Raw genomic sequence first — 25008 nt, 5'->3', positions numbered from 1 at the left:
GATATGCTGACCAGGTGTAATTCTGGCGGCATGCATCTCTTATCTCAGTAATACAGTGGTTTGATCTTGCCCAAGCGGTCAAACTCTTTCAGTGCCTCTTTTTCCTTCATTTTTGGCATCTTCTTCTGGACTATCAAGTGGAGAGCACGGATAATAGAAAAGAATTTCTTTCCGGTCATAACTGATTTAGGGAATGTAGGCTGTACAACTTTTTCCTCTTCTCCAGTAATCAGTAAGTGAAGGTACTTTTGCGAATCCCATGGTATATAACAAGTGCCAAAAAATGAGAAAATGTCTTGAAGCGCAATGTCCGTCCATGCTCTGTATGCTGATTGGCCATGCATATTTGTGTTTCTGATAAGTGTCGATAAACACAGTACCAGTAAAAAACAGCTGGAACAGTTCCAGACATGTGTAGTCAGATGTGCTAATGAGTTGAGGTCAGGAAGTACGTGTTAGGACAAAAGGGAAGGGGGTAGGTGTGAAATCCGCCCACTTCTGTATTGTTCCAACGTCCTGTGGAAGGTGAAGATGGTCTTGCACCTCTGCCTCTGCCTCTGCCCTCCTCCCGTCCTCTCCTCTTTTTGCTGTTTTCTCAACCCGGGGAATCTTTTGAGAAGGCCCGGCTCTGGTTCGGCTGCAGGCACTGAGTCAGTCTAAAATGAAAACAACAAAAAACATATTATAATACTATAAATGATTTGTAAACAGTAAATGCTACTATACAGATTGCTCTACAGACTATTATTCTACTACTGTATAATATTCAACCACTACTTACACTTGCCTCCCTCCCCCACAAACATTCACACCATATTTACACCTTGCAACTAACTTCATTCCAACATTGTATACACCTAAAATAGTCTCATACTGTAACAAATGCACTCAAAATACATTGCATTTATTGATCAAATAAAGTAACTTACTCAGGGTCATCAATTTCCACATGCACCTCAGCCAAAACTTCAGTGTCTGGTTCCCAATCAGGGTCAGAGTCATTTTGCCTGTAAAAGAAGAATAGTGTTTATTTGCCACTATGTATGCCATATTATAAGATGCTGCAACTTATTGTTTCACCATTTATTATGTGTATACTTGTTTTACTCTGGGCCTACATGCCCTTATCTACAGTAATTAGAGATTAGAAGTCTGATCCAAAAAACTAACTAAAAGTGCGCCTCCCCAGTGTGCACGGTGTACATAAATGCTGTTTAGGTATCTGATATTTATTACATTTTACAATATTTTACATTTATATTTATAGCGGGAAAAATAAATACACTTACCGATCCAAAATGGCATCCCAATCCCTCAAAAAACATTTCTTCTTCCACTGAGTCCACCGCGGACACATCGCTCTCCGGTTCCGACAGCTCCTGGTCCGAGGTGTCACTCAGCCTTCTCTCGTACATATTTCCGCAGCTTCCAAGGCTGAAAACCGCGTCTTCTCTGTTCGTTTAGCCATAACTTTGAAACAAAGGCAGAGCACACCAACACGCACGGAGTATGTACTGTACTATACTGTACTATACTGTACTGATGTACTGTGTACAGTAAACACCTCAAACTGTATATATAAACTCTTTTTTGACTGCCCATTGGCTATTAGGTAAAAAGCGTCACTAGTGCGTAACGCGTAACCATTGGCTGCGTAAAAGACGCACGCTTTACGCACACAGTCTGTTTGCGTTTGTGCCGGCGGTTACGCATCATCCAAGCGGCGCAGGTATACAGAAAACCATGGCTTGTGATATGTCATTGTGTTCATTGGCTCGTTGACTGTAAGGGAAAATATCACTCCGCGCCTGTAATCAAGTTGGGTGATTGTGCACGAGGGGAAGTGGGGAGTAAACTTTCTGAGTTCTGTACCACTGATTGGCGATGTGGGGCTTTAGTAACCGAAAACTTGCACTCTATTGGCTGACCAAAGTGCCAATTAAATGCTAACTCTTTCGTTTAGCATAGACAGTAGCGTTATTGTGCTCAGTAAATATCTTAGCCCTGAAATCGCCAGAAGAAATGCAAAAAAAAGTGACGGCTCACTTTTCCACGTTTGGAATACTTTGGAATACTTTCCGGCATAGAGGAACTAATTCATTTTGTGGACATATTTTCTTCACTGGATTATATTCTCTGGACCTGTACGGACCAAATGAGACCAACTTTCTGGGATATTGTGGATGTTTGACAGAATGAGAGCCCTCAAAAGGTAAGAACAGTCCAAATCCTTTGCACGTGCTTTTCTGTAAAACGGCTGTCTTGTCAGTGCTGTTGTGGTTACTGTGGAAAAATGATTTGGATATTCAAAAAGACGATACTCGTAGCTTTAATTTGATGTGTATATTGTTAGTGTGGACGACGGAGATTCATATGCAAATTGCTGTAGCGTTGTAAATTAAGGGCGACGGCCCGCCGGCGGCCGTCAGATCCTTATCAGGTTAACAGCCTTGAGTTTAAAGTGGGTGTTGTAAGCGTGTCTCTTGACAGGTGCATTTTGGGGTTAAAATTATATTTTGTATGCATAATATATTATAATATATATTTTGCTGTATGTAAATATCTGTTAAGTTCCGTGATCAATGTACAGAAGCAACCACATAATTTGTCATGAATCGGGGTGGGTTAGTATAATCGAGAAATGTGCTTTTCTGTTGTTTACAATGTATATGTAGTATATATGATTATTGTTTCTCTCTTGGCACAAACTCGAAATAAAAACAAATCAATGAATCAATCAAAATATTAAAAAGAATCACAGTATGTATTACTCCTGATGCTCCTGACTACGGGAGCCATAATGCTGCAAGTGGAGCGGCTTTGTAGTTTACTAAAGTCGTACTAAGACACCCCAATAAATTCATATATGAGGCGCTCTGGATTATAAAGCGTGCAGTCGTTTTTTGATGAAATTAAAGGCTTTTAAGTGCGCCCTATAGTGCAGAAAGTAGGGTAAATGGTTTAATCTATATTGTGGAACATTGTAGACAAAGCAATAAAATCTCCATGGAGACGACAAGCTCTACAAATGTTACACAGTGCACCTTGAGTTATCATTCAATTCATCCAATACATTTTTTGTGTGTGTTTTTTAAATGTACTAAAACCATGTATATCAGGAATTTACCTTTTTATTTGTATATGTTTGTGTATTTATTTATTTAGTTTTAATTATTGGATTCTTACAGTGCAGCCTGTGTATATGAGGGCCGGTATCCGTAACATTATTCATCACATTATGTTCATCTGATTCAGTGAGAACCTAAACCTGAGTTAAGAATGAAGCGTTTTCTCTCAATGAACCACTGCTTTGACTCTAGTCTATGTGCTCCCCCTGGTGGACTGTACGGGCAACTGCACTTGGAAATCAACATTTTACTGAGTTTCATCGCTGCAATTACAATTCTCCTTTCTAATTTTAACAGAGAAATTTGTTGAATGCAGTTTCACTATTGTAAATATTTATTATAGTTTTGCATCAGTTAAATTAAAATAAAAGGAAGTGCTGAGTTCTTTAACAAACTAAATCTACCTACGTATGTCATTATCCAAAATGCAGAGACAATTTTTGTGCAAGTGAGGTGTTTTTCTGCCAGTTTAACAAAATAAAGCTGTTATCTTTATATTCTTTATATTTAAATCTCCCTAATCATAACTATTGTCCAATTTAGATACGTTTTTGGCCCTTGTTTACATTACGGTTGCTGTTCTAAAAAGTGGTATTAACTACTTATGTCAGAGGTGGGACCAAGTCGTTTTCAAGTAAGTCTCAAGTCTTTGACCTCAACTCCGAGTCAAGTCCCAAGTCAAAGACAGGAAAGTCCAAGTCAAGTCCAAGTTGTCGGCTTTGAGCTTCAAGTTTTTAAACCAAAAAAGTATCAAATATCGCTTAGATTTTATATTTATATGACTTTTAAACTAAATCGTACTTGAAAAATCATGGTATATTTATATATGAGTATCTATATAAGTAGAAATGCATTTTTGTTTTGTTTTTAAATGTCTTGACAAAAGTGTAAATTATTAAGGTTAGAACAGAAAGAATTAAGATTTAAGAGTGTTAAATCACAGCTGTTTTGTCATGTATTTCTCTGTAGTTCCCTCTGTTTTACTGTAGTGTACTGTATTTTACTGTAGTACATTTGAGGATTCCACATCGCAGTACTTCGGTTACTGTTGCCATAGTAACAAACAGAGAAGTGGGAGGGACATGTTCCAGTGTGTTCCGTTAAAATTAAGCACAGCATGTATCAACTGTAAAAAGTATTTTCTAAAAACATATATATATATTCTTCTCAAGTCACAGGCCTCAAGTCCGAGTCAAGTCCCTGGTCATTGAGCTTCAAGTCCAAGTCGAGTCCCAAGTCTTAGTCCATTTTGTCAAGTCAAGTCTCAAGTCTGACTCGAGCCCAAGTCAAAACTCCTCGCACTTCCCCACCTCTGACTTCTGTCCTATTTGCTCATATTTGCAGCTCCTGTCCGAGCAGGAAGTTAAATTATAAACTTCACTAAAATTTTGAAAAAAAGCAGAAACTAGGGATTTTTTTTAACCTTAACAGTGTTTTAGTGAAATAAGCAGTTGAACCTGTCACATGCACTTTAAACGGATCTTTAAAGGGCTCATGTTTCGCTATTTTCTGATCTGTTATAATGTTTCCTCATCAAAAAACAAAACAAAAAAAACCTGGAGTTGTGTTTTGTTTTATTCACCCTCTTGTCTCAAACTGAAAACACACTGTTCCACCTTGTGATGTCATGCGTTCATGCAGGAGGTGCTCCATTGTGTTTTTGAACTCCACGCTTCCTCACTAGAATTATTTTGATGATTTTTTGCCAATGTCTGCTGAACAATAGATGAAAAGTAGCTCGAAAACTTCCACTTCATGACATCACAAGGTGGGACGGAGCATTTTGAGCTTTAGACACGTAGACAGACTGATAATAAAGACTCAAACATGTGTGAATGAAAAAAAACACAACTCCAGGTCTGTTTTTGAGGAGGTAAAAAGATTATAACATCTTAAAACTCACAGGAATCAACTTTGTGTAATATAGGAGCTTTAACAATGTTTTAGTAAAATGAAAAGTCTAACCCATCAGTGCACTTTAAACTGATATGTCATATTTAAGACAATGTTTGATTTTTGTTCTGTTTTTGTTCTCTAGGATCGAGCCACATTTCGGCGACTCATTGTCAAAAACAACGCCAAGAAGAGGAGGATGTACGAAACTTTTATAGAATCTGTTCCACTGCTCAAATCACTCGAGGTCAGACGCTGTTCAAGGAGAATTATGGCTCTTAGGTAACACGATACGACTTTAAACATTTCTCTGCGTGTGTGTCTTTAAGGCGAATGAGAGGATGAAGATCGTGGATGTATTAGGAGCAAAGCAGTTTTCCGACGGAGAGAGAATCATCACACAAGTAAGACCTGTTATTCTGTTTTTGGTTTTTTTTACAGTTTACATTACATTTTTACATTTGAAGAGAAGGCATTATGCAAAATCGACCTTTTGGAGCTTTCTGCCATGTTATAATGTTGTTCCCTCGTCAAAAACACGGTCACCCATACATTTGTTATGTATTAAAAGTGTACCGTATTTTCCGCACTATAGGGCGCTCTGGATTATAAAGTCATTGAATGGTCTATTTTCTAACTTTTTTCACATATAAACCGCACCTGACTATAAGGCGCATTAAAGGAAACACAACAGTTAGATAAGTTAGTCAAACTTTATTTAACGCATTCACAATAACTCTCAACTTTGTTTAGTTGTAACTCGTAAAAAAATACTGTCTGAGACGCTAAATTGTTGCTGTATTCACAATAACTCATAATTGTTCAAACAGTTGGGTGATTACGGCGTCCATCACGCCCACATCCCTCTCGTCATGATCCGAGTCAGTGTGGTTACTGTTCCCTGACAGTTCAGTGATGATTCTGGTCTTGGTGAAAGCTCGGACCACAGTTGATACTGATCTTTAGCCCGGGCGTCCACGATCTGTTGATCGTAGCGTAAGTGGCTCGGCGCTGTCTCTCTGTCTTGGTGAATGTGTGTTCTCCTTCTCTCATCCACTGCTCCCACGCAGCTCGCACTTTCACTTTATAACAGCCTTGAGTTTAAAGTGAGTGTTGTGAGCGTGTCTCTTGACAGGTGCATTTTGATATTAAAAGGAATCACAGTATGTTTTACTCCATGATAGGTTTGTCCCAATCCGATCACATGATCGAAAATCGGCACTGATCACGTGACTGCAGACTCGATCTGGACTCGGACGTTATGGTCCGGTCAGGTATCGGATAAATAATATACGTATGTAACACACAGGACACAACAGTTTTTCTGATGCGCGGGATTTGCTCAAGGACGTCCAGTTAATGCGACCGTCTCTCCTGCTCTACTAGAAGTGCACTAGCGCTGGGACTTTTGGGCTGTACTGTGTTCGGGCGCTGTTACCTGTGGTTCTGTGGCCCGTGTTCACACCTGTGCGGCCGATGGCGTCGTCACACGGCTCTATTTGTTGCAAACAAAACAAACAGCAGCAGAGCTGACGCTATTGGCGGAGAGGGTCCGTCCAGCGGCGTGGAGTGTTTATTGAGCGGTGGGACTGATGTTGAGACCGGTTTTCTTTAGTTAATTATATTCTTAGTTAGTCTCGATTTAGTCCTATTTTTAGATTTCTTTTTTTAATGCTACGTAGTCTTGTATTAATGCTGTGAAAGATCTGGTAAAATCCTGCTTCAGTTCTGGTTTTACTGGTAATTTAAAAGCATTTTGTGATATAATGTTCATCTAATCCATTTGTTTTTGTCTTTAGGGGGACAAAGCCGACTGCTTCTATATCGTAGAATCTGGAGAAGTCAGGATCATGATGAAGAGTAAAGTAAGAGAAAAACAAACATCACTGATACTTCAAATGCATCCAGTGACGATCTGTTATCAAAATCTTTAACAAATATGCAGTTTTTAAAGAGTCATAATCAAAGTAGAAAAGTAATGTTTCTAAGGAGATGGCTGCATGTTTACAACCATCACAACATCTAAAAAAAAATTAGAATATCAGGGGAAAGTTCAGTATTTTTGTCACTCATTTCAGGAAGTCAAACGCATATACTATATTGGCCACGTCTCATTTCTCTTTTCTCGCTTCCTTCTCGATTCTGCAGGAAATGGGTGAGGAAGTCCTACCCGCAGAGGAGAGAAAATAAACTCCTCACTGAGACCAATAAAGTTTGATTCTTTTATGTGACGTTTGCTTCCAGAAGCCTCCCTCATTTCGTGGTTTTCTTTGGGACGCCACTTAACATGACACCTTTGATTGACAGCTGAAAAATGAAGGATCGAGAAGATAAATTAAGGAGGAGGAAGCGAGGAAAGAGAATTGAGATGTTTCCCATTGACTCATGACACAGAGTGAAGCGTTGAAGCCTTTATTTCTTAACATTTTGATGATAATGGCTTATAGATGATGAAAACCCCAAAATTCTGTGTCTTGGAAAAGTAAAATAAGACATAAGACTTTTTTTTTAAGATGATTACAATTTTTTTTTTCCAGTTAAGCCTTTTCTTACATTTTTTTCCCAAAAGATAGCATTTTCAAAAGATCTTTACAAATACAAAGCTTGAGGAGGTGTATACAGAAACAAAAGAAGTTGTGGGTTGATTTGATGAAAAACAAAAACTAAAAAATATATAATAATGTGGTAACTCGTAAACTGTAATTGTTCTTCTCCAGTGAAAAGTCAATACAAATTTGAATTAAATAAAAACTGAACACATTGGACCATCTCTAGTATCTTTAAATAAATACTCCAAATTGTAAATCCTTGTTCTCTTGTCTCTTCCTCAGACGAAGGCAGACCACGCAGACAACGCAGAGGTGGAGATCGCCCGGTGCAGTAGGGGGCAGTATTTCGGAGAGCTGGCTCTGGTCACCAACAAACCCCGAGCAGCTTCAGCCTACGCAGAGGGAGACGTCAAGTGTCTAGGTAAGAGAGGAGACCGTTTCTTTTGGGTAACTGCTACGGTTAAAGGCGCACTATGTAGCTTTTTGGTTACGGGTCCGTCGCTTTCTTGTTTCTGTGGATATGTCACTGCTCTGCCTGGAATGTTCCACAGTGTGACATTAAACAGCTCTGTTTTACATTCATTCAATTACAGGTAAGGATGTAACAATATCCAAGACCCCGTTTACACTGAAACGAATCCAAGTATCACTGTAACGGAAATGATCTGCGTCCAGACTAGGGATGGGCATGATTAGTCGATTAATCGATAATTGATCATTAAGAATTTAATCGATTACGTTCATTTTAATCGACAAACTGAATGTAGGTTGCTGTGTGTATCGTGACCAAACAGGTGTGTACATGTGTCTCTGCATCAGAAGGAGCGAGACACAAACAGTGGGTCAGTCTGTAACGTACCGAAGCACAAATGTGTATTTAACGATGATTTGTACAAGAAATTCCACACTTTCCGTTGCGTTCGGGACAAGTGTGAGTCCATGTGCACAGTGTATAAAGCAGCACATATGTTTCTGTGTCCAGTGGGAAAAAGTTTTACCAGGTGAGAGTCGCTCAATGTCGATGACGAGTCCCCACCTCCCTCCCCCCGTACGGTGTCCTGGTTTTGACAAACACAAATCTGGTCACACTAACCTGTATTCCACTGAGTCATGTCTTTTAATCTGACAGAAGCTGAACCACATCAGCGACACAAGAGCTGTAGTTTTATCTTCGCTTAGTTTATGCAAATTAGCGATGTGGCTTTAAGTTTTGTTTCTGTGAGATTTGCACAAAACTGAATTAAACACATTATAATGTCAAACGGGCTGATGTGGCTCTAGAGTCGTTACGGTTTATATGTCGTAAAGTTGAATTTATTTCTGCAGATTAGTAGTGCAGATAGTAATAATAATGATGATCATTTGAATATAAAAATGTTCATGATTAATCGATAATCGATCGTTAATTCTTCTGACGATCGATTAAGAAAATTTCATTGAATGCCCGTCCCTAGTCCAGACACGTCGTTTCTGTTTAGCAATTCTTCCCTGTCCACACAGCTTTGAGCATATTTGTTTATGCTTTACAGAAACAAAACTTAAAACCGCATGGATAATTTGCATAAACTGAGCGTTCAAAAAACTGATCGCTATTGTGCACTGATGTGGTTCAGCTTCTGTCAGACTAAAGGACACGACTCACACTGATGGTGAGTCTGTTCTGTGCTTCTATCGCGTTGGAGATGATTCACGTCAAATTTCTCAGAGATTATTTGTCTGCAGGTCGTACGCATAGACCGTATATATGAATATATTCTAGCCTCTTAGTGCTTTGGCGGTGAATTACTTCGCGGTGCATAGACCTACATCAGCGTATCAACATTTTCAGGCGTCCACACAGTGCCAGATCAGATCTGTACTCAGATGAATTTGTGGGAGTTGGTGGCACCAGATCGTTCCATCTCTGGAGCCGTTTTCAGTCGGATTAGTGTGAACGAACACTGCATCCACAAAGAAAACCATTCAAATACGTACTAATGTAGACAGGGCCCAGATCTCACGGTATGATATTTATTGCAATTTATTTTGTGGAGGCTAACGAAATTGTGAATATGTTACTTTTTCCTCTTAAAATGCCTTGACAAGACTTAATCTAAAGAACTAAGAAAGTGCTAAAAGTGCTCAGAACTGTTATTTCTTCATGTAGTTTGCACCAAAATGGAGCAAAGGATCATGGTTGATGTAGTTCCCTATGTTTTTTTAGCTATCGCTGCACCATAACAATGAATTTAAGCAAAGAAACTTATAATTCGATATATTGTGATGGCCCAGGACACTCTTGACCAGGGGTGGGCAAACTTTTTGACTCGAGGGCCACAAAGGGTTTTAAAATTTGACGGAAGGGCCGGACCAGGAGCAGATGATGGAGTTTTTTTGGTAATCCACCTCATAAGAGAAAAAAATAACATGTGTAGCATATCCCTCTGAATGAAGACTTGACACTTGAACTGGCGATTTTTAGATTTAATGTCAATAAATTCTTCAAATCTGCCGTAAGAGCTGAAAGGAACACAAATACAATGTGTAAATAGACATTCACAAAACTTAACGCAAGTTTGATTAATATTTACATTAATCTGGACTACATCAATCAACAATGATAAAAAAACTAGAGACACAAAAAATTATTCAAAGAAATATTTACATCAAAAACATACCTTTGTGCCTCTTCAGAGGGAAAGCTAGACAAAAAACTTAGAAAAATACCAAAAATGGTATGTACACATTGGCTCCGCAACGTTTCTCCCCTTTCGTTGTCCAGGCAACCAGACAAACATCAACCCTTCAAAATAAAAGCGCCAAACACAAACGCACAAGTCAATGTTCAACAACAGAAAATGGTGCAACACAAAAAACAACCATAAAAAGTCACAAGAGATTTCAACAAGACAAATTATACTATAGGTTATTTACATGGGATATGTAGAAAATATCCCATGTTACTGAAATATCCCATAATTGAAAATCATTACAAAGCATTATAAAAAAATATCTGTCTTTCAGGTCCCACAATATTTACTATTTATTGAAATGACTATGAAAAACGCTGAATATTATCAAGTTCAGCGGGCCAGATTAAGAAGATTAAAGGGCCGCATATGGCCCCCGGGCCGTAGTTTGCCCACCCCTGCTCTTGACGATACATTATCACGATATTTTAGTTATTGTTACACCCCTAATTACGGGTTGTTTTATAGCTCAAACATACCTAGAAAAACGGGCTTTCTAACTGAACGGGGCTGCCTCTCCACAGATCCGACCTGTAACTTGGTCTGGTTTGGTCTCTGTGATGATGAGAAAGGTTTAATGCCATACTGTGCAACATTCCAGACAAAGCAATAACATCTCCACGGAGAAAAGCATTTGACGGACCCTCTACCAGAAAAGCTACACAGTGTACTTTTAAAGCTTGGGGGAGGGGCTGGTTCTCGTCACTGCGGCAGTTGTCATGGTAATGTCCGTCGTAATTATGTCTCTGTGGGGGTTTCGCAGAGTCGCACTAAAATCAATAAATACTGACAGAATGAGTGGACAGGGAGCCGTGGGTGGACGCTTCACAAACGAGGTTAATACTTGACTTTAGAAAGGCAGGTGTTTGTGTCTCTCTGCTCATCCTAACTTTTATTAAAACGTAAAATCAAAACAAACTACAAAGCTGAATTTATAGTAAAGACGAGCCAGTAATTTTCATGGGCACATTTCAGTTTGTAGTGTTTAATATTTATAGGCGAGTTAGAGCTGACGTCATTGTTGCATGCTGGGAAATATTTTGGTTGGAGGCAAGAAACACGATAGCGTCAAACACAGTGCGTAACCTCGCGTATTTATCCCCGATAATGGTAAATTCCTGCTGCATTATCGGATGCACAAATAGAAGCACGGAAGAAGGAAAATGTCTTTTTCGTATTCTGAGTGAAAAGAACCGCTAACGGTGAATTAAATGGCTTTCAAACATCCGCAGAGCAAACGTAGAAGATCCTAACAAACCGTGGACTCCAACAAGTTCAACAACACATCGAGACTCTTGGAGGTTTTCATCTTTTCTGCTGTGAATGGCCCAGGAGTTTCCACCAAGTCATTGTGGATATCGTCGAAGTGAATATGGCTACGTTCAGACTGCAGGGCTTAACGCTCAATTCCGATTTTTTTGTGAAATACGATGTTTTTGTGAGGTCGTTCACATTTCCAATTAAATGCGACTTGTCTGTGACTCCAGTGTGAACGGTAAACGGCCCGAAAGTGTCCCACATGTGACACTGGAGACACGACGACGTCAACCCCATGCGTCAACCGCAGTGAGCGTGCTCTGTGTTTACGGAAGTTGTCCAAACATGGACGCGAGCATTGAGCACCTGGCGATTTTACAGTTCCAGTTTCCGCCTGTTTCAGCGCAGAATAGTGACGTTTGTGGCTTGTTGATGACGTGTAGGTCGGATGAATGCGCTTTGGCCATTCAGACTGAAGTCGCATGTGAAAAGATCAGATATGTATCGGTTTCAGGAGCACATATCCAAGTGTCCTGGGTCACATTTGAAAAAATCGGATCTGTGTCGTTCAGACTGTCATTAAAAGATCAGATACAGGTCACATAGAAGCCAAAAAATCGGATTTGGGTCACTTCAGGCTGCAGTCTGAACGCAGCCTATTTGTCCAGGTAGTTGGCGATTCTGACCAGAAATTTGGTTTGGTCCACCTTTTGTCGGGGTTGAAAAGGGTGATTTGGCTCCGTCGATGCTTATGACCAATTTCTGGTCAAATGGTCTTGGGTCCTCTGCCGTTCGAGTGGATAAATAACCGGGATCAGTACCCTTTACGTGCTTTCTCACTCCGTCCGTCATGTTGAATTAGTGTTTACTGCCGCCGACCAAAATAATTCCCAGCATGCAACGCGCGCTTTTGTCAACAATGAAACTCGCCTATTGGGCTCCAAAATTAGCGCCAAGATTAGACCGAGACTGCGTCCTTGTCCATGCCCTTAGATACAAGGTAAACGTCAAATCTAATACAGCTTTTACTGATAACACTTGTGATGGTGATTTATTTTTAATTTGGAAAAACATTGGACACGGTGTCAGTCATGTGTATTTGTTATGATTTGACGTTACGGCTCTCAAAACGATTATCTGATCAGAAAGAAGAATGAGTCTGTCATTAGAGTCGCCGATTTTAGTGCTGAAATCCAGTTGGTTTAAACCTAAAATGACTCTTTCTTATCCAGGAGTCTCCAGTCTTTTTATTCCGGTGATCTGCCTTTACAAAACAAAAATGCCAGCAAGCTACTAGTTTCAGCGGTCACATGAAACCGAGAATTTAAAAGCCTCATCCTTTTATTAATGCACAAAGTTAGGCAACAAAATTATGTACGGTGGTAATGGGCATTTATTTAATCAATACAGTAATTCAGAAATCCCTTGGCGAGCTCCTCCTACCTAAACCCCAGCTCCCGCACCATAATGAGTCAGTGCTAGTGCGGCCTTTGCAGCTCAGGGAGGGAATTCTGGAGGCTCTGAGCTTTCACGTGAGGTCTGTCCAGATATTGAAAACTTGTATGTGTTTTGCAGATAAAAGCTCTGTCAACACAGGTTCAGTTGTGATTTGTAATGCCTTAAAAAAAAAAACTAAAAACAGAGCAGAACCAGGACTAAACCAGAGCTGAACCAGGTCTAAACCAGGTCTAAACCAGGTCTAAACCAGGTCTAAACCAGGACTGAACCAGGTCTAAACCAGGTCTAAACCAGGTCTAAACCAGGAAACTGAAACCAGGTCTAAACCAGGTCTAAACCAGGTCTAAACTGAAACCAGGTCTAAACCAGGTGAACCAGGTCTAAACCAGGTCTAAAGGTCTGAACCAGGACTAAACCAGGTCTAAACTAAACCAGGTCTAAACCAGGTCTAAACCAGGTCTAAACCAGGTCTAAACCAGGTCTAAACCAGGAAACTGAAACCAGGTCTAAACCAGGACTGAAACCAGGTGAAACCAGGTTTAAACCAGGTCTAAACCAGGTCTAAACCAGGTTTAAACCAGGACTGAACCAGGTCTAAACCAGGTCTAAACCAGGACTGAACCAGGTCTAAACCAGGTCTAAACTAGGTCTAAACCAGGACTAAAACAGAGCTGAACCAGGACTAAACTAGGGCTGAACCAGGTCTAAACCAGGGCTGAACTAGGGCTGAACCAGGTCTAAACCAGATCTAAACCAGGACTAAAACAGAGCTGAACCAGGACTAAACCAGAGCTGAACCAGGACTAAACCAGAGCTGAACTAGGACTAAACCAGGACTGAACCAGGTCTAAACCAGGACTAAAACAGAGCTGAACTAGGACTAAGCCAGAGCTGAACTAGGACTAAACCAGGTCTAAACCAGGTCTAAACCAGGACTAAAACAGAGCTGAACCAGGACTAAACCAGAGCTGAACCAGGACTAAACCAGAGCTGAACCAGGACTAAACCAGAGCTGAACCAGGACTAAACCAGGACTAAAACAGAGCAGAACCATGTCTAAACTAGGGCTGAACCAGGCCTAAACCAGGTCTAATCTTGGACTAGAACAAGTGGAGCACTTCTAAAAAAGGAAAAAGGACATTGGACAAATCCGAACGATATAACCTCAAATGTTTTTATGTTGTTCAGTTACATCTGCGACACACTTAAAAATAAATAACCCATAACGCCCCATTGTATTATTGTATAAACCGTATATTTCCCTGCGGTTTTTCTAGTACAAAGCTGTAAACCAGGTCATGATGATTACAGTGCTTGTGTGAAGGCCGTTTGTATTATTGCTGTAAGTGTCTTTTGTATTCACGCTCCGCTCTTCAGTTACGCTCCGAATGTGAACAGCTCTCCTCTAAATGTTAGCCACTCAAACACGCTGTATTCAAAACATCTTTATGCCACGCACACGCACGCACGCACACAAAAGCGCTTTCCACCGTTCCCAGAAAGACGGACGGATTACGAATAAAAGGCAGAAAATGGTCGTAAATGTTTTGTGTACTCAGAAGTGTGCGTGCGTGTATTTACATATGCGTTCAGATTATCAACAACAAACGTGGAAAAGACACAGGGGCTAAAAGAAGAAATTCAGAGTGAGATCGAGTTTTCAAGAGCCTCTATTGTGCTATTTTCTGATCTGTGTTTATAATGTTTCCCCATCAAAAACACACCTGGATTTGTGTTTTGTTTCATCCACATGTTTACCACACAAACCCTGAAACAGAAAACACTCTGTTCCACCTTGTGATGTCATGTGGTAATACAGAAGTGCTTTATTAAGAATACATCGATCCTATACCAGTATCAGATCTCTCATCCTAAAAAAATCAGCTTCCAAATATCGATTCAGCCGATATCCTGGTTTAACCTTTACCTATTGATGTAATGAGACAATTTACTGGTCGTATTCTGTGGTTAATTGAAAGATGAATAACAGCTATAACACATTTTGATCATTTTTGTTGTTATAGATATCTCTTTAAAGGTTTTACTGTATTTTCCGGTCATTAAATGGTCTATTTTCAAACTTTTTTCACAAATAAACCGTACCGGACTTTAAACGAAACACAACAGTTCGATGGCTCAGTCGGACTTTATTTGGCGCGTTCACGGTGACTCTGGGCTTTGTTCAGTTGTGGCGTGTAGGGAGGGTGCTGTCTGGGACCAACGGATTGTCGGCGTGTTCGCAGTGACTCAGTTGTTCAGTCGTGTCTAGAAGCGGCACATTGCGCTCGCTTTTTCGGTTTGTTCCTCCGTTCCGTTCCTCGTCGGCGTGGAGTGATGAGTGTGTCTGTGGGTGTGTTTCGCTGAGCGGTCGCTGTCTGCTCCGTGTGTGTTTGTGTGCGCTGTGGGTGGTGCGGCTTTGTAGTTTACTGAAGACGTGCTGTGACACCCGAGTGGATTTGTGTATCGGCCGCTCTGGATTGCGGGGAGCAATCGTTTTTTGATTGGGTTGGGGGCTTAAGAGCGCGTCTGTCCCTATGTTCAGACTGCAGCCTGAAGTGACCCAAATCCGATATTTTGGCCCCTATGCTCCTGTATCTGATCTTTTAATGAACGACACAGATCCAATTTTTTCAAATGTGACCCAGGACACTTGGATATGTGCTCCTGAAACTGATACATATCTGATCTTTTGACATGCGACTTTAGTCAGAACAGCCAAAGCGCATTCATTCGACCTACACGTTATCAACAAGCGACAAATGTCACTATTCTGCGCTGAAGTAGGCGAAAATTGTTAATGAACTCATGAAGCACACATCACCACTCACCACTCTTGGCTCCGTCTCCACATCCACACGTTCCTTTCAACGGACGTCGCTGCCGCTTCCCACAAAACACCACGACCAAAAACCTCGTCCTTCTCCTTCTCAATCTCCTCCTTAAAACAAGTAAGTTGTTCATGTTCTGGCTCCGGTACGAGAGGAACTTTAAAATCTCCAGGTGCTCGATGCTGCGTCCATGTTTGGACAACTTCCGTAAACACAGAGACGCTCGCTGCAGTTGACGTCGTCGTGTCTCCAGTGCACATGTGGGACACTTTTGGGCTGTTTAATGTTCACACTGGAGTCACATACAAGTTGCATTTAATTGGAAATGTGAACGACCTCGCAAAAACATCGGATTTCACAAAAAAATCGGAATTGAGCGTTAAGCCCTGCAGTCTGAACGTAGCAGACTGAAAATACGGTATATTGGACAAAATGAACTCCTGTGAGCTTTAAGGTTATGCTACCTCAATAAAAACATGCTGAGTTGTGTTTTGTTTCATTTACACATGTTTGAGTAACTTTGTTATTAGTCTGTCTACATTTCCAAAGCTCAAAATGCGCTGTTCCACCTTGTGATGTCATGAAGCAGTAGTGTACAAAGTTTTTCTGTAGTTGCTTGAGATATAAATAACAGCTCTAACACATTTAGATTATTTTTGTTTCATGGAAATGGTGTTTTCGGTCTCAGATGTTTAAAGCTATAGTTTCAAAAATTGGTATCGGAACAAAAACAGCTGGATGGATACAAATGCAAGTAAAAACACGCTCTTATCTTTCATTTTGTTTGTCTTTTTCTTTGCAGTAATCGACGTGCAGGCGTTCGAGCGTCTGCTGGGCTCCTGTAAAGAGATCATGAAGAGGAACATCGCGCACTACGAGGAGCAGCTGGTGGCGCTCTTCGGCTCCAGTATGGACCTGAGGGACTGAGGTGTCCACTGCCCACGTGCCTTCGAACCACACACACACACACACACACACACACACACACGACAAACACACACAGAATCAAACACACACACTCACATACACGGACACACAACTCCCCCACCACCTCAGAACAAGACTTTAAACCAGCGATTCTCAAACTCTGAATGAACCACTGAGAAAAACGTCGAGTGGAACTGACTAAAACTAAATTAATTTGTATTTATCTAGAACCCTTAAACGCTCATATTACGCTGTTTTCTAATCTGTTATAATGTTGTTTCCTCATCACAAACAGACCTGGAGTTGTGTTTTGTTTCAGTCACACAAATCCTGCGTGTTTAGTTCTCCAAAAAAAAACGCTCTGTTCCACCTTGTGATGTCACGCGGTAATACAGGAAGGGCTCTACTGTTTTTTAAACTCCACACACCTTCACTAGAATCGTTTGGATGATTTCAGCTCTGGAATCTCTGCTGAACTAAAGATAAAAAAGGGTAGCTGTTAACGTGAGGTCACGAGGCGGAACAGAGCGTTTTGAGCTTTGGAGATGTAGACAGACTAATCATAAAGAATTCCTCAAACACTTGTGAGTGAAAACGTGACTCCAGGTTTGGTTTTGGTGAGGAAATAACATTATAACATGGCTTACACGTAACAAGAATCCATTTTGTGTGATATAGGACTTTAAAACAACTTTGAACCAGGATTGAATCAAAGAAAAAACAGGTCTGGATCAAGTCTCAGTCAAATCTGTGTAAAGACTGAATCATGATTAATCAAGACTGGACTAAACCAGCTTTAATCCAGGTCAGATCATGTAATTAGAATGTCCTGAATGGATCATGTACCTAAAATGTCCAATTTCCACACAATAGGCTCTAGTCAGGCTTACGTCACAAACCGGGAAGACGTTTGGAAACATGCGACGACGACGACGACTTCCGGTGTACTTCCCGACACTGTCCTCGCCTACGACTGTGATAAAACTAAATAAAATAAATGTGACCAGAGGGAAAATAAAGACTGTGTACGTACGTGCTGTTTGGAATCATCTTGAATTTGGCGCCTCATCTCTTCTAATCGCATGTACCCAGAGTTGTGCGTCAGTGGGGAAATCATAAAAACTGATTTATGGCTGTAATTGTTGATTCGCCGAACGCTACAATGGCATGGAGATGAAGAAAACTGGACCATTTTCTAATTTTTCCTAGATTTTATCAAACTTACCAACGCCGAAAGCTGCCATCGCATGTCTCCAAACGTCTCCCTGCTTTGTGACGTTACCGCAACAATAATCTAACCTTTTAAAGCCGCGCTGTGTAACTTTTCTCTGTAGATGAGTCGTGGCTTTTAGTGGAATATCCCAAAGTGTGGCGTTAAACTTGCCCGTCTTGCGTTTGTTCCACTCTCAGCGTTTTTTAAATCCCTCGAAAAGCACGCGTTCCGATTGAGAGCGGGGTCGCCTCTCCGCAGACCTGACCCGTAACTTGGCCTCACGGCGTCCCCGAAGTTCTCTAAATGAGGATAGACATATTTAAGAAGCAGACGAACAGACCCTACACCGGAAAAGTTACGTAGCGCGGCCTTTAAAATAATGATCGTAAAGGTGCAGTTCTCCGACGTGCCACCAGTGGGAGCCGTACCACAGTTTGAGAACCGCTGCTTTACCTCGATACAGTATATTCTCCACTGACACTCCAGAACATATCCTGTATTTAAAGATCGGGACAGTGTGAGAGACTCGTCGCGTTTGTGGAATATCGTTGCAGTGCCGCCAAACGTCCACTAGGGGGCGGCTGTCGGCACGTTTCTGCAAATGAATTACGGTCGAGTCCAGATTTTAAATGCGGTTTTCAGGCTGTTCCAATAAAAACGTGTTAATACAGTTTCCAGATGTGGATGTTTGTCTTGAAAACTGGCTTTCGTTTGAACTTTGAACATTGAACATTGAACTTGATATATTCTGACAGCTAGAATATACACATTGTTGGTCAATTTTCAAAAACAAGGCGCAGTGTTTGTTTAAATCACAGTTTTTTTTTTAAATTTTGTTTTACCCTCAACATGCACAATAAACAGGGCTATTTCTTAGACGGGAGTAGGAGAGAGGAGTTTTTAAATACAGCATATGACCAAGGCGAAGACGACGATGTTTACAGATATTTCGCGAACTTTTTTTGAGCTAGAATACGCAGTAACAATTTGCGTTTTAACAGATTTCTAAACAATGCTAAACAAAAAAATCCACAGGTGTATTTAGTGAAAGAGCCGCTATTTTTCTGATCGGTTACGATGATGTTTCCTCGTCAAAAACAGACCTGGAGTTGCGTTTTTGTTTCATTCACGCATGTTTTAACGCACAAACCAGCTTCTCTCAAACGGAAAACGCCCTGTTCCACTTTGTGATGTCATGCAGTAATAAATAAAAACTTTCCATACGCCTGTACTAGAATTATTTGGATGATTTCAGCGCTGGAATTGAAACAGAAGGACACGACATGACATCACAAGGTGGAACAGAGCGTTTTGATCTTTGGAAACGTAGACGGACTAACCATAAAATGTTACTCAAACATGTGCGAATGAAACAAAACACAACTCCAGGTCTGTTTTTGACGGAGAACAGCGTTAAAACACGACTTAAAGCTCACAAGAGTCGACTTTGTGTAATATTGAAATTGCAACCAAAAGTGAAAATATCTGTACACACGTTTAGAGGCTCCGTGTATCGTTTGTTCTTTTGGATTTCAATTAAGAACGAAAAACAATAAAATGGGAATACAGTTTGTTATTTCATTATTCCGTTTTAGTGTCAAACAAAAAACAGATTTTGACGTCCATTTCCAATATTTAATTTAAAGTTTATTTCAAATGACACCAAAATTTAGTTTGTCGACTGGACAACTTGTAAGTAAGTAAGTCTTTGCTTATATATCGCTTTTCACAGACATTTTTTGTCTCAAAGACGCTTCTTCAGCTCTGGTCAGACGCTGGTGACACTTCCTTATATCTGTCTGCAGGGAGGAGCTGACTACACTGAAACTACTCTGAAACTAACACACCTACTTGTTTACAGTTTTTGTTAGTTTGTTAGGCCTAACTAACAAAAACTGTAAACAAGGTACAGAGTGAATGAATAATGCTGAATAATGCTCTGTAAAGCGTCTTTGTGACAAAAAATGTCTGTGAAAAGCCCTATATAAATAAAGACATTACATTACTTAGTCACTTACAAGTTGTCCAGTCGACAAACTAAATTTTCTCCTCGATTGGTGTCAAACAAAAAACAGATTTCAATGTCCATTTCCAATATTTAAATTAAAGTTTATTTCAAATGACACCGATCGAGGAGAAAATTTAGTTTGTTGACTGGACAACTTGTAAGTAAGTCTTTATTTATATAGGGCTTTTCACAGACATTTTTTGTCACAAAGACGCTTTACAGAGCATTATTCAGCATTATTCATTCACTCTATACCTTGTTTACAGTTTTTGTTAGTTAGGCCTAACAAACAAACTAACAGAAACTGTAAACAAGTAGGTGTGTTAGTTTCAGAGTAGTTTCAGTGTAGTCAGCTCCTCCCTGCAGACAGATAAAAGGAAGTGTCCACCAGCGTCTGACCAGAACTGAAGAAGCAGTTTAGACGAGCTGCGAAACGTCTTCAACCAAACTAACTTTTGTCCAGTCGATAAACTGAATTTCCTCCTCGTCGTGGATTCTCCCAGGACGACTGAGGGATTCTTCACAAATAACACCAATCAAAAAACATTCTCAGTGCCAATTTCAACTTTGATATTTTCATTCACTCTGGTTTATTTGCATCTGAAGTTCTGCTTTTACAACGACTCACCTGAAAAATCAGTTGCAGTTTTGTTCACAAACACGTCATCGTCTTTTACAGCGACGCGTTTACTTTCACATCTCACAAAAGACGAGAAACAGGAAGCAGCGGTAAACTTTGTTCAGTTCACACCATAGATAAAAATAGTTGTTGTTTTTTTTTTTTTTTTTTAGAGACACTGAATTCACACTCGACGCGCTAAGAAGCAGAACTTCAGGGGCAGAGAGAATAAAAGAAAATCAGAAAATTAAAATAGGCACCAAGACCTGAAATAAACTTGAATTAAACTTTAAATTAAATATTGGAAATGGATGCTGAAATCTGTTTTTTTTTTTTTTTTTTTTGACGCTAAAACAGAAGAATGAAATAACAAACTGCTTTCTCGATTTATTGTTTTTTGTTCTTAAGTGAAAGTCAAAAGAACAAACGGTACACGGATCTTAGAGGTTTAGTTTGTCTTTTTGTCAAACTTACACCCGAACACTCCGACACTCAGAACAGCTCAGCCAAGGACACACACACACACACACACACATTATATATATATTAAAATACATGTACACTGGCCACCTGCAAAAACTGACCCAGCTTAGTCCTGTTGTAAGTCCAGACTGGATTCAGAGGCAAGATTTAAACCAAAACTCACCAAAAATATCCTCCGTTATGAATATTAACTTTGAAATGTGCTAAATATCTATGAATTTAAAGTGAATATGACTAATTAAATATAGTTAACATCATTAGATTTAAAAAAAAAAAAAAAAAAAAAAAAAGCGCTCTGTAACTTTTCGTTTTGAGGGTCCGTCGCCTGCTTGTTTCCGTGGAGACGTTATTGATCTGCCTGGAATGTTCCACGGTGTGACATTAAGCAGCTCTACGTTACGTTTATTCAATTACAGGTGGTTTTATGGCTCAAAAATACCAAGAAAAACAAACCTCTCCGCAGATCTGACCTGTAACTTGGTCTGGGTTTGGTCTCCGTGAAGACAGAAAGGTTTAATGCCGTACTGTGGAACATTCCAGACAAAGCGACGACAGTTCCGTGGAGAAAAATATTAGACGGACCCTCCAGCAGAAAAGTTACACAGTGCATCTTTAAGATTAAAAAATAAAATAAAATAAAATAAAAAAAATGCGTAGTCTTTTCTAGTTTTCTAATTTTGAAGAAGTTTATCATTTTTTGCGGCATATATAGAGCCGTTACCTAGCAACCATAACGTCAAGAAGCCCCAAAAATCGTCTAAATTACACAATAGTTATGATTTGATGAATAAAAATAAATTGCGTTACCTTGATTTTTTTAAAATTAATGTTTAAACTTTCAGAAATTGCCCTCAAATTACAAATTAAATTATATATATAAAAAAAAAAAACGTTTCTCGTGGTTTGAATCTTGTCTCGTAAAAAAGTGTAATCTAGTCTCCGCTACAACATTACTCAAAATGGAGCAAACAAAGAGGTAAAATAACAAAAAAAAACTTAAAGAGATGTTTTAGAAACGTTTTATGAAGATTAAAGTACAAATAAAATCCAAAAAAAGCTTTGATAAAATATTATTTAAATAAAAGTGTTTCCTGGAGGCTGTTTCTTCCTCTTCTGTCGTCGATTGAGTTAGTGCTGGTGAATCTCGTACCACACTTCACTGTATTCAAATTATTATTAATGTATTGTTCAGATATTATATTCATTTGTTTATTTTTGTTTATTTTCTGTTTTTTTCTTTGTCGAGAGAGGTGCCACCGACATCTCCGACGAAGTGTAAGATCTAATGAACTTAGTGATACTTTCTCCTTGATTCTCCTCAAATGAGTTTGTCCTGGATTTAAAATAAAAAAAATAAAGCTGACATTTTCTTATAAACTTGTGGGAGTCTGATGTTTTTATTTACAGTTTTAAGGGCACTTTGTTAGTAGTTGGCAGTATTCCTCCAGCTTCTTAAAAAATATAATATAATGAAAATATAACGACGACATATATATAAAAATAAAACAATATAATACAAAATTGTGGGACTTGTGTAAAATTTTATGCAGTGATATGACTTAATATAATAATGGGTAAATACTGTATCTGTGGCATTATTTACAAGAGGGTTAGGGTAAGAAATTGCACCTTTCACCTTAGCAGTACTTTTCTAGTCTCATGCTTTTACTCCTACTTGAATAGTATTTTTATTTTAGTAGCAGAAGGATCATCTCTGCTGTTCTCACATGATGTTGTCCTGTTGGCTTCATCAGACCAGAACCTGCAGCACTGGGGCGGTTTGCAGCCGAGTGTGAAGCAGCTGGGATAAAGATCAGCTCTTCCAAGTCCGAGGCCATGGTTCTCGACTGGAAAAACGTGGTTTGCCCTGGAGGGTGGGTGGAGAGTCCCTGCCTCAAGTGGAGGAGTTCAAGTATCTCAGGGTCTTGTTCACGAGTGAGGGGAGGATGGAACGTGAGATTGACAGGTGGATCGGTGCAGCTTCGGCAATGATGCGGTCGCTGTATCGGACCGTTGTGGTGAAGAGGGAGATGAGTCGAAAGGCGAAGCTCTAGATCTACCGTCAGTCTTCGTTCCTACTCTCACCTATGGTCATGAGCTCTGGGTAGTGACCGAAAGAACGAGATCCCAAGATAAAAGTGCTCGAAATGAGTTTCCTCCGCAGGGTGTCTGGGCGCTCCCTTAGAGATAGGGTGAGGAGCTCAGTCACACGGGAGGAGCTCGGAGTAGAGCCGCTGCTCCTCCATGTCGAGAGGAGCCAGTTGAGGTGGCTCGGGCATCTGTTCCGGATGCCTCCTGGAGGCATGTTCCACCGGCAGGAGGCCCCGGGGAAGACTCAGGACACACTTTGAGGGACTATGTCTCTCGTTTGGCCTGGGAACACCTCGGGGTTCCCCTGGAGGAGCTGGAGGACGTGCCCAGGGTCAAGGAAGTCTGGGAGTCCCTGCTTAGACTGCTGCCCCGCGACCCGGCCCCAGATAAGTGGAAGAAAATGGATGGTTTGTAGTAGCAGTACTATTACTTGAGTAAATGTTTTGGTGACTTAACAGTGTGAGTCGAGAAAATACCAGATTTGTGTAAAATTTTATGTTTCACTTTCTAACTGCAATCATTTTAAACTGTAACTAAGATGTAGTGTCCTGACTGTTTTACTTTTTCTTAGGTTTTTTCTCCCTACACAAGTCCCTCTGTAATTTCTACTTTAATAATAATAATAATAATGGATCAGTTTTATGTTGCTCTTTTCTGGACACTCAAAGACACTCTACAGTCAGTGTTGGGGAGTAACAGATTACATGTACTGGAGTTACGTAATCAGAGTACAAATGATGAGTAACTGTATTCAGATACAGTTACTGTTTCAGTGAGTGGTAATTGGATTACAGTTACTTTGTTAAAATAAATGGATTATATGGCGGTATGTTCCTGTTTTCACATTTTGGGCTAAACCAGGTCTAAAAGCAGGACCAAAACCAGGACTAAAACCAGGACTAATCCAGGACTAAACCAAGACGAAACCAGGACTAAACCAGAACTGAACCAGGACTAAACCAGGTCTAAAAGCAGGACCAAAACCAGGACAAAAAACAGGACTAAACCAGGTGTAAATAATATGACACATAACAGTAAGATGGACATAAGTGAAGGCAGCAGTGATCTCAATAGAAAGCATTTCTCTATCAATAATATTTTTAATCTGCTTAAGTGAAGTCTGGTCTTTTTATTTTCTTTTAGCAGATAAAACAACTTATGTTAAGATTTCCTAGTCTTTGCTTCTCTACAACAAACAAAAGTCTGTTCATGGAGACTTGGGCTCAACAGACAATTTGAAGAAAACAAACATGAATTTTCAGGATGTGGTTGGTACATTCATGTAGTTTTAAAAAGCACGACAATATCAAGTAATCCAAAGTATTCAGATTATGTTACTCACGTTAAGTAATTTAATGGATTATGTTACAAACTACATTTTAGGGTAAGTGATCTGTAATCTATAGGGAAATTTTAAAAGTAACACTCCCAACACTGTCTACAGAGCATTATGACAAGTACAAATCTTGCTTAGCTTTTGACATGACTTGGTGCTTCTACTTAAGTAATTTTATTTTTAAGTAACGTTACTCTTACTTGAGTAAATTTTTTGGCTACTTTATTGGTAAAATTCTATTTTTACCAGTAAATTTCTGTATTGAGTGACCATAACTTTAGAACATATTTTCCTCCGCAGCACATAAACTATAGCAGTAAAGAATTAAAGTGAAACCTGTTGTAAAGGTAAATAAATAAATAAATAAAACAGGAATTCAAGTTTTATTTTTATTTTATTAATTATTTTGTGTAAATAGTGAAGCTGCAGTTCCGCTCCGCTCCAGCAGGCGTCCCTCCCGGCTCCGCGCACTTCCGGCTGCCCGTCACA

The 25008-nt window shown here is 39.9% G+C and overlaps 1 protein-coding gene across 2 annotated transcripts in view; it reads left to right on the top strand.

Moving 5' to 3' along the window:
• Positions 1 to 18655, top strand: part of prkar2aa (protein kinase, cAMP-dependent, regulatory, type II, alpha A) — a 125911-nt gene extending 107256 nt beyond the window's left edge. For both annotated transcript variants that reach the window (XM_020933948.2, XM_020933947.2), the window contains exons 7-11: positions 5167 to 5268; positions 5351 to 5425; positions 6821 to 6886; positions 7853 to 7991; positions 16645 to 18655. In XM_020933948.2, the coding sequence (XP_020789607.1) occupies positions 5167 to 5268; positions 5351 to 5425; positions 6821 to 6886; positions 7853 to 7991; positions 16645 to 16769 (507 nt within the window). In that variant the 3' untranslated portion in view covers positions 16770 to 18655. The remainder of the gene's footprint in view (positions 1 to 5166; positions 5269 to 5350; positions 5426 to 6820; positions 6887 to 7852; positions 7992 to 16644) is intronic.
• The last annotated feature ends 6353 nt before the right edge of the window (positions 18656 to 25008 follow it).

This window comes from Boleophthalmus pectinirostris, unplaced genomic scaffold (assembly GCF_026225935.1).
Source record: "Boleophthalmus pectinirostris isolate CB_2022bp ecotype Guang Dong unplaced genomic scaffold, ASM2622593v1 HiC_scaffold_8, whole genome shotgun sequence".
Classification (NCBI taxonomy): Eukaryota; Metazoa; Chordata; class Actinopteri; order Gobiiformes; family Gobiidae; genus Boleophthalmus; species Boleophthalmus pectinirostris.
This window is presented reverse-complemented; position numbering and strand designations above follow the sequence as displayed.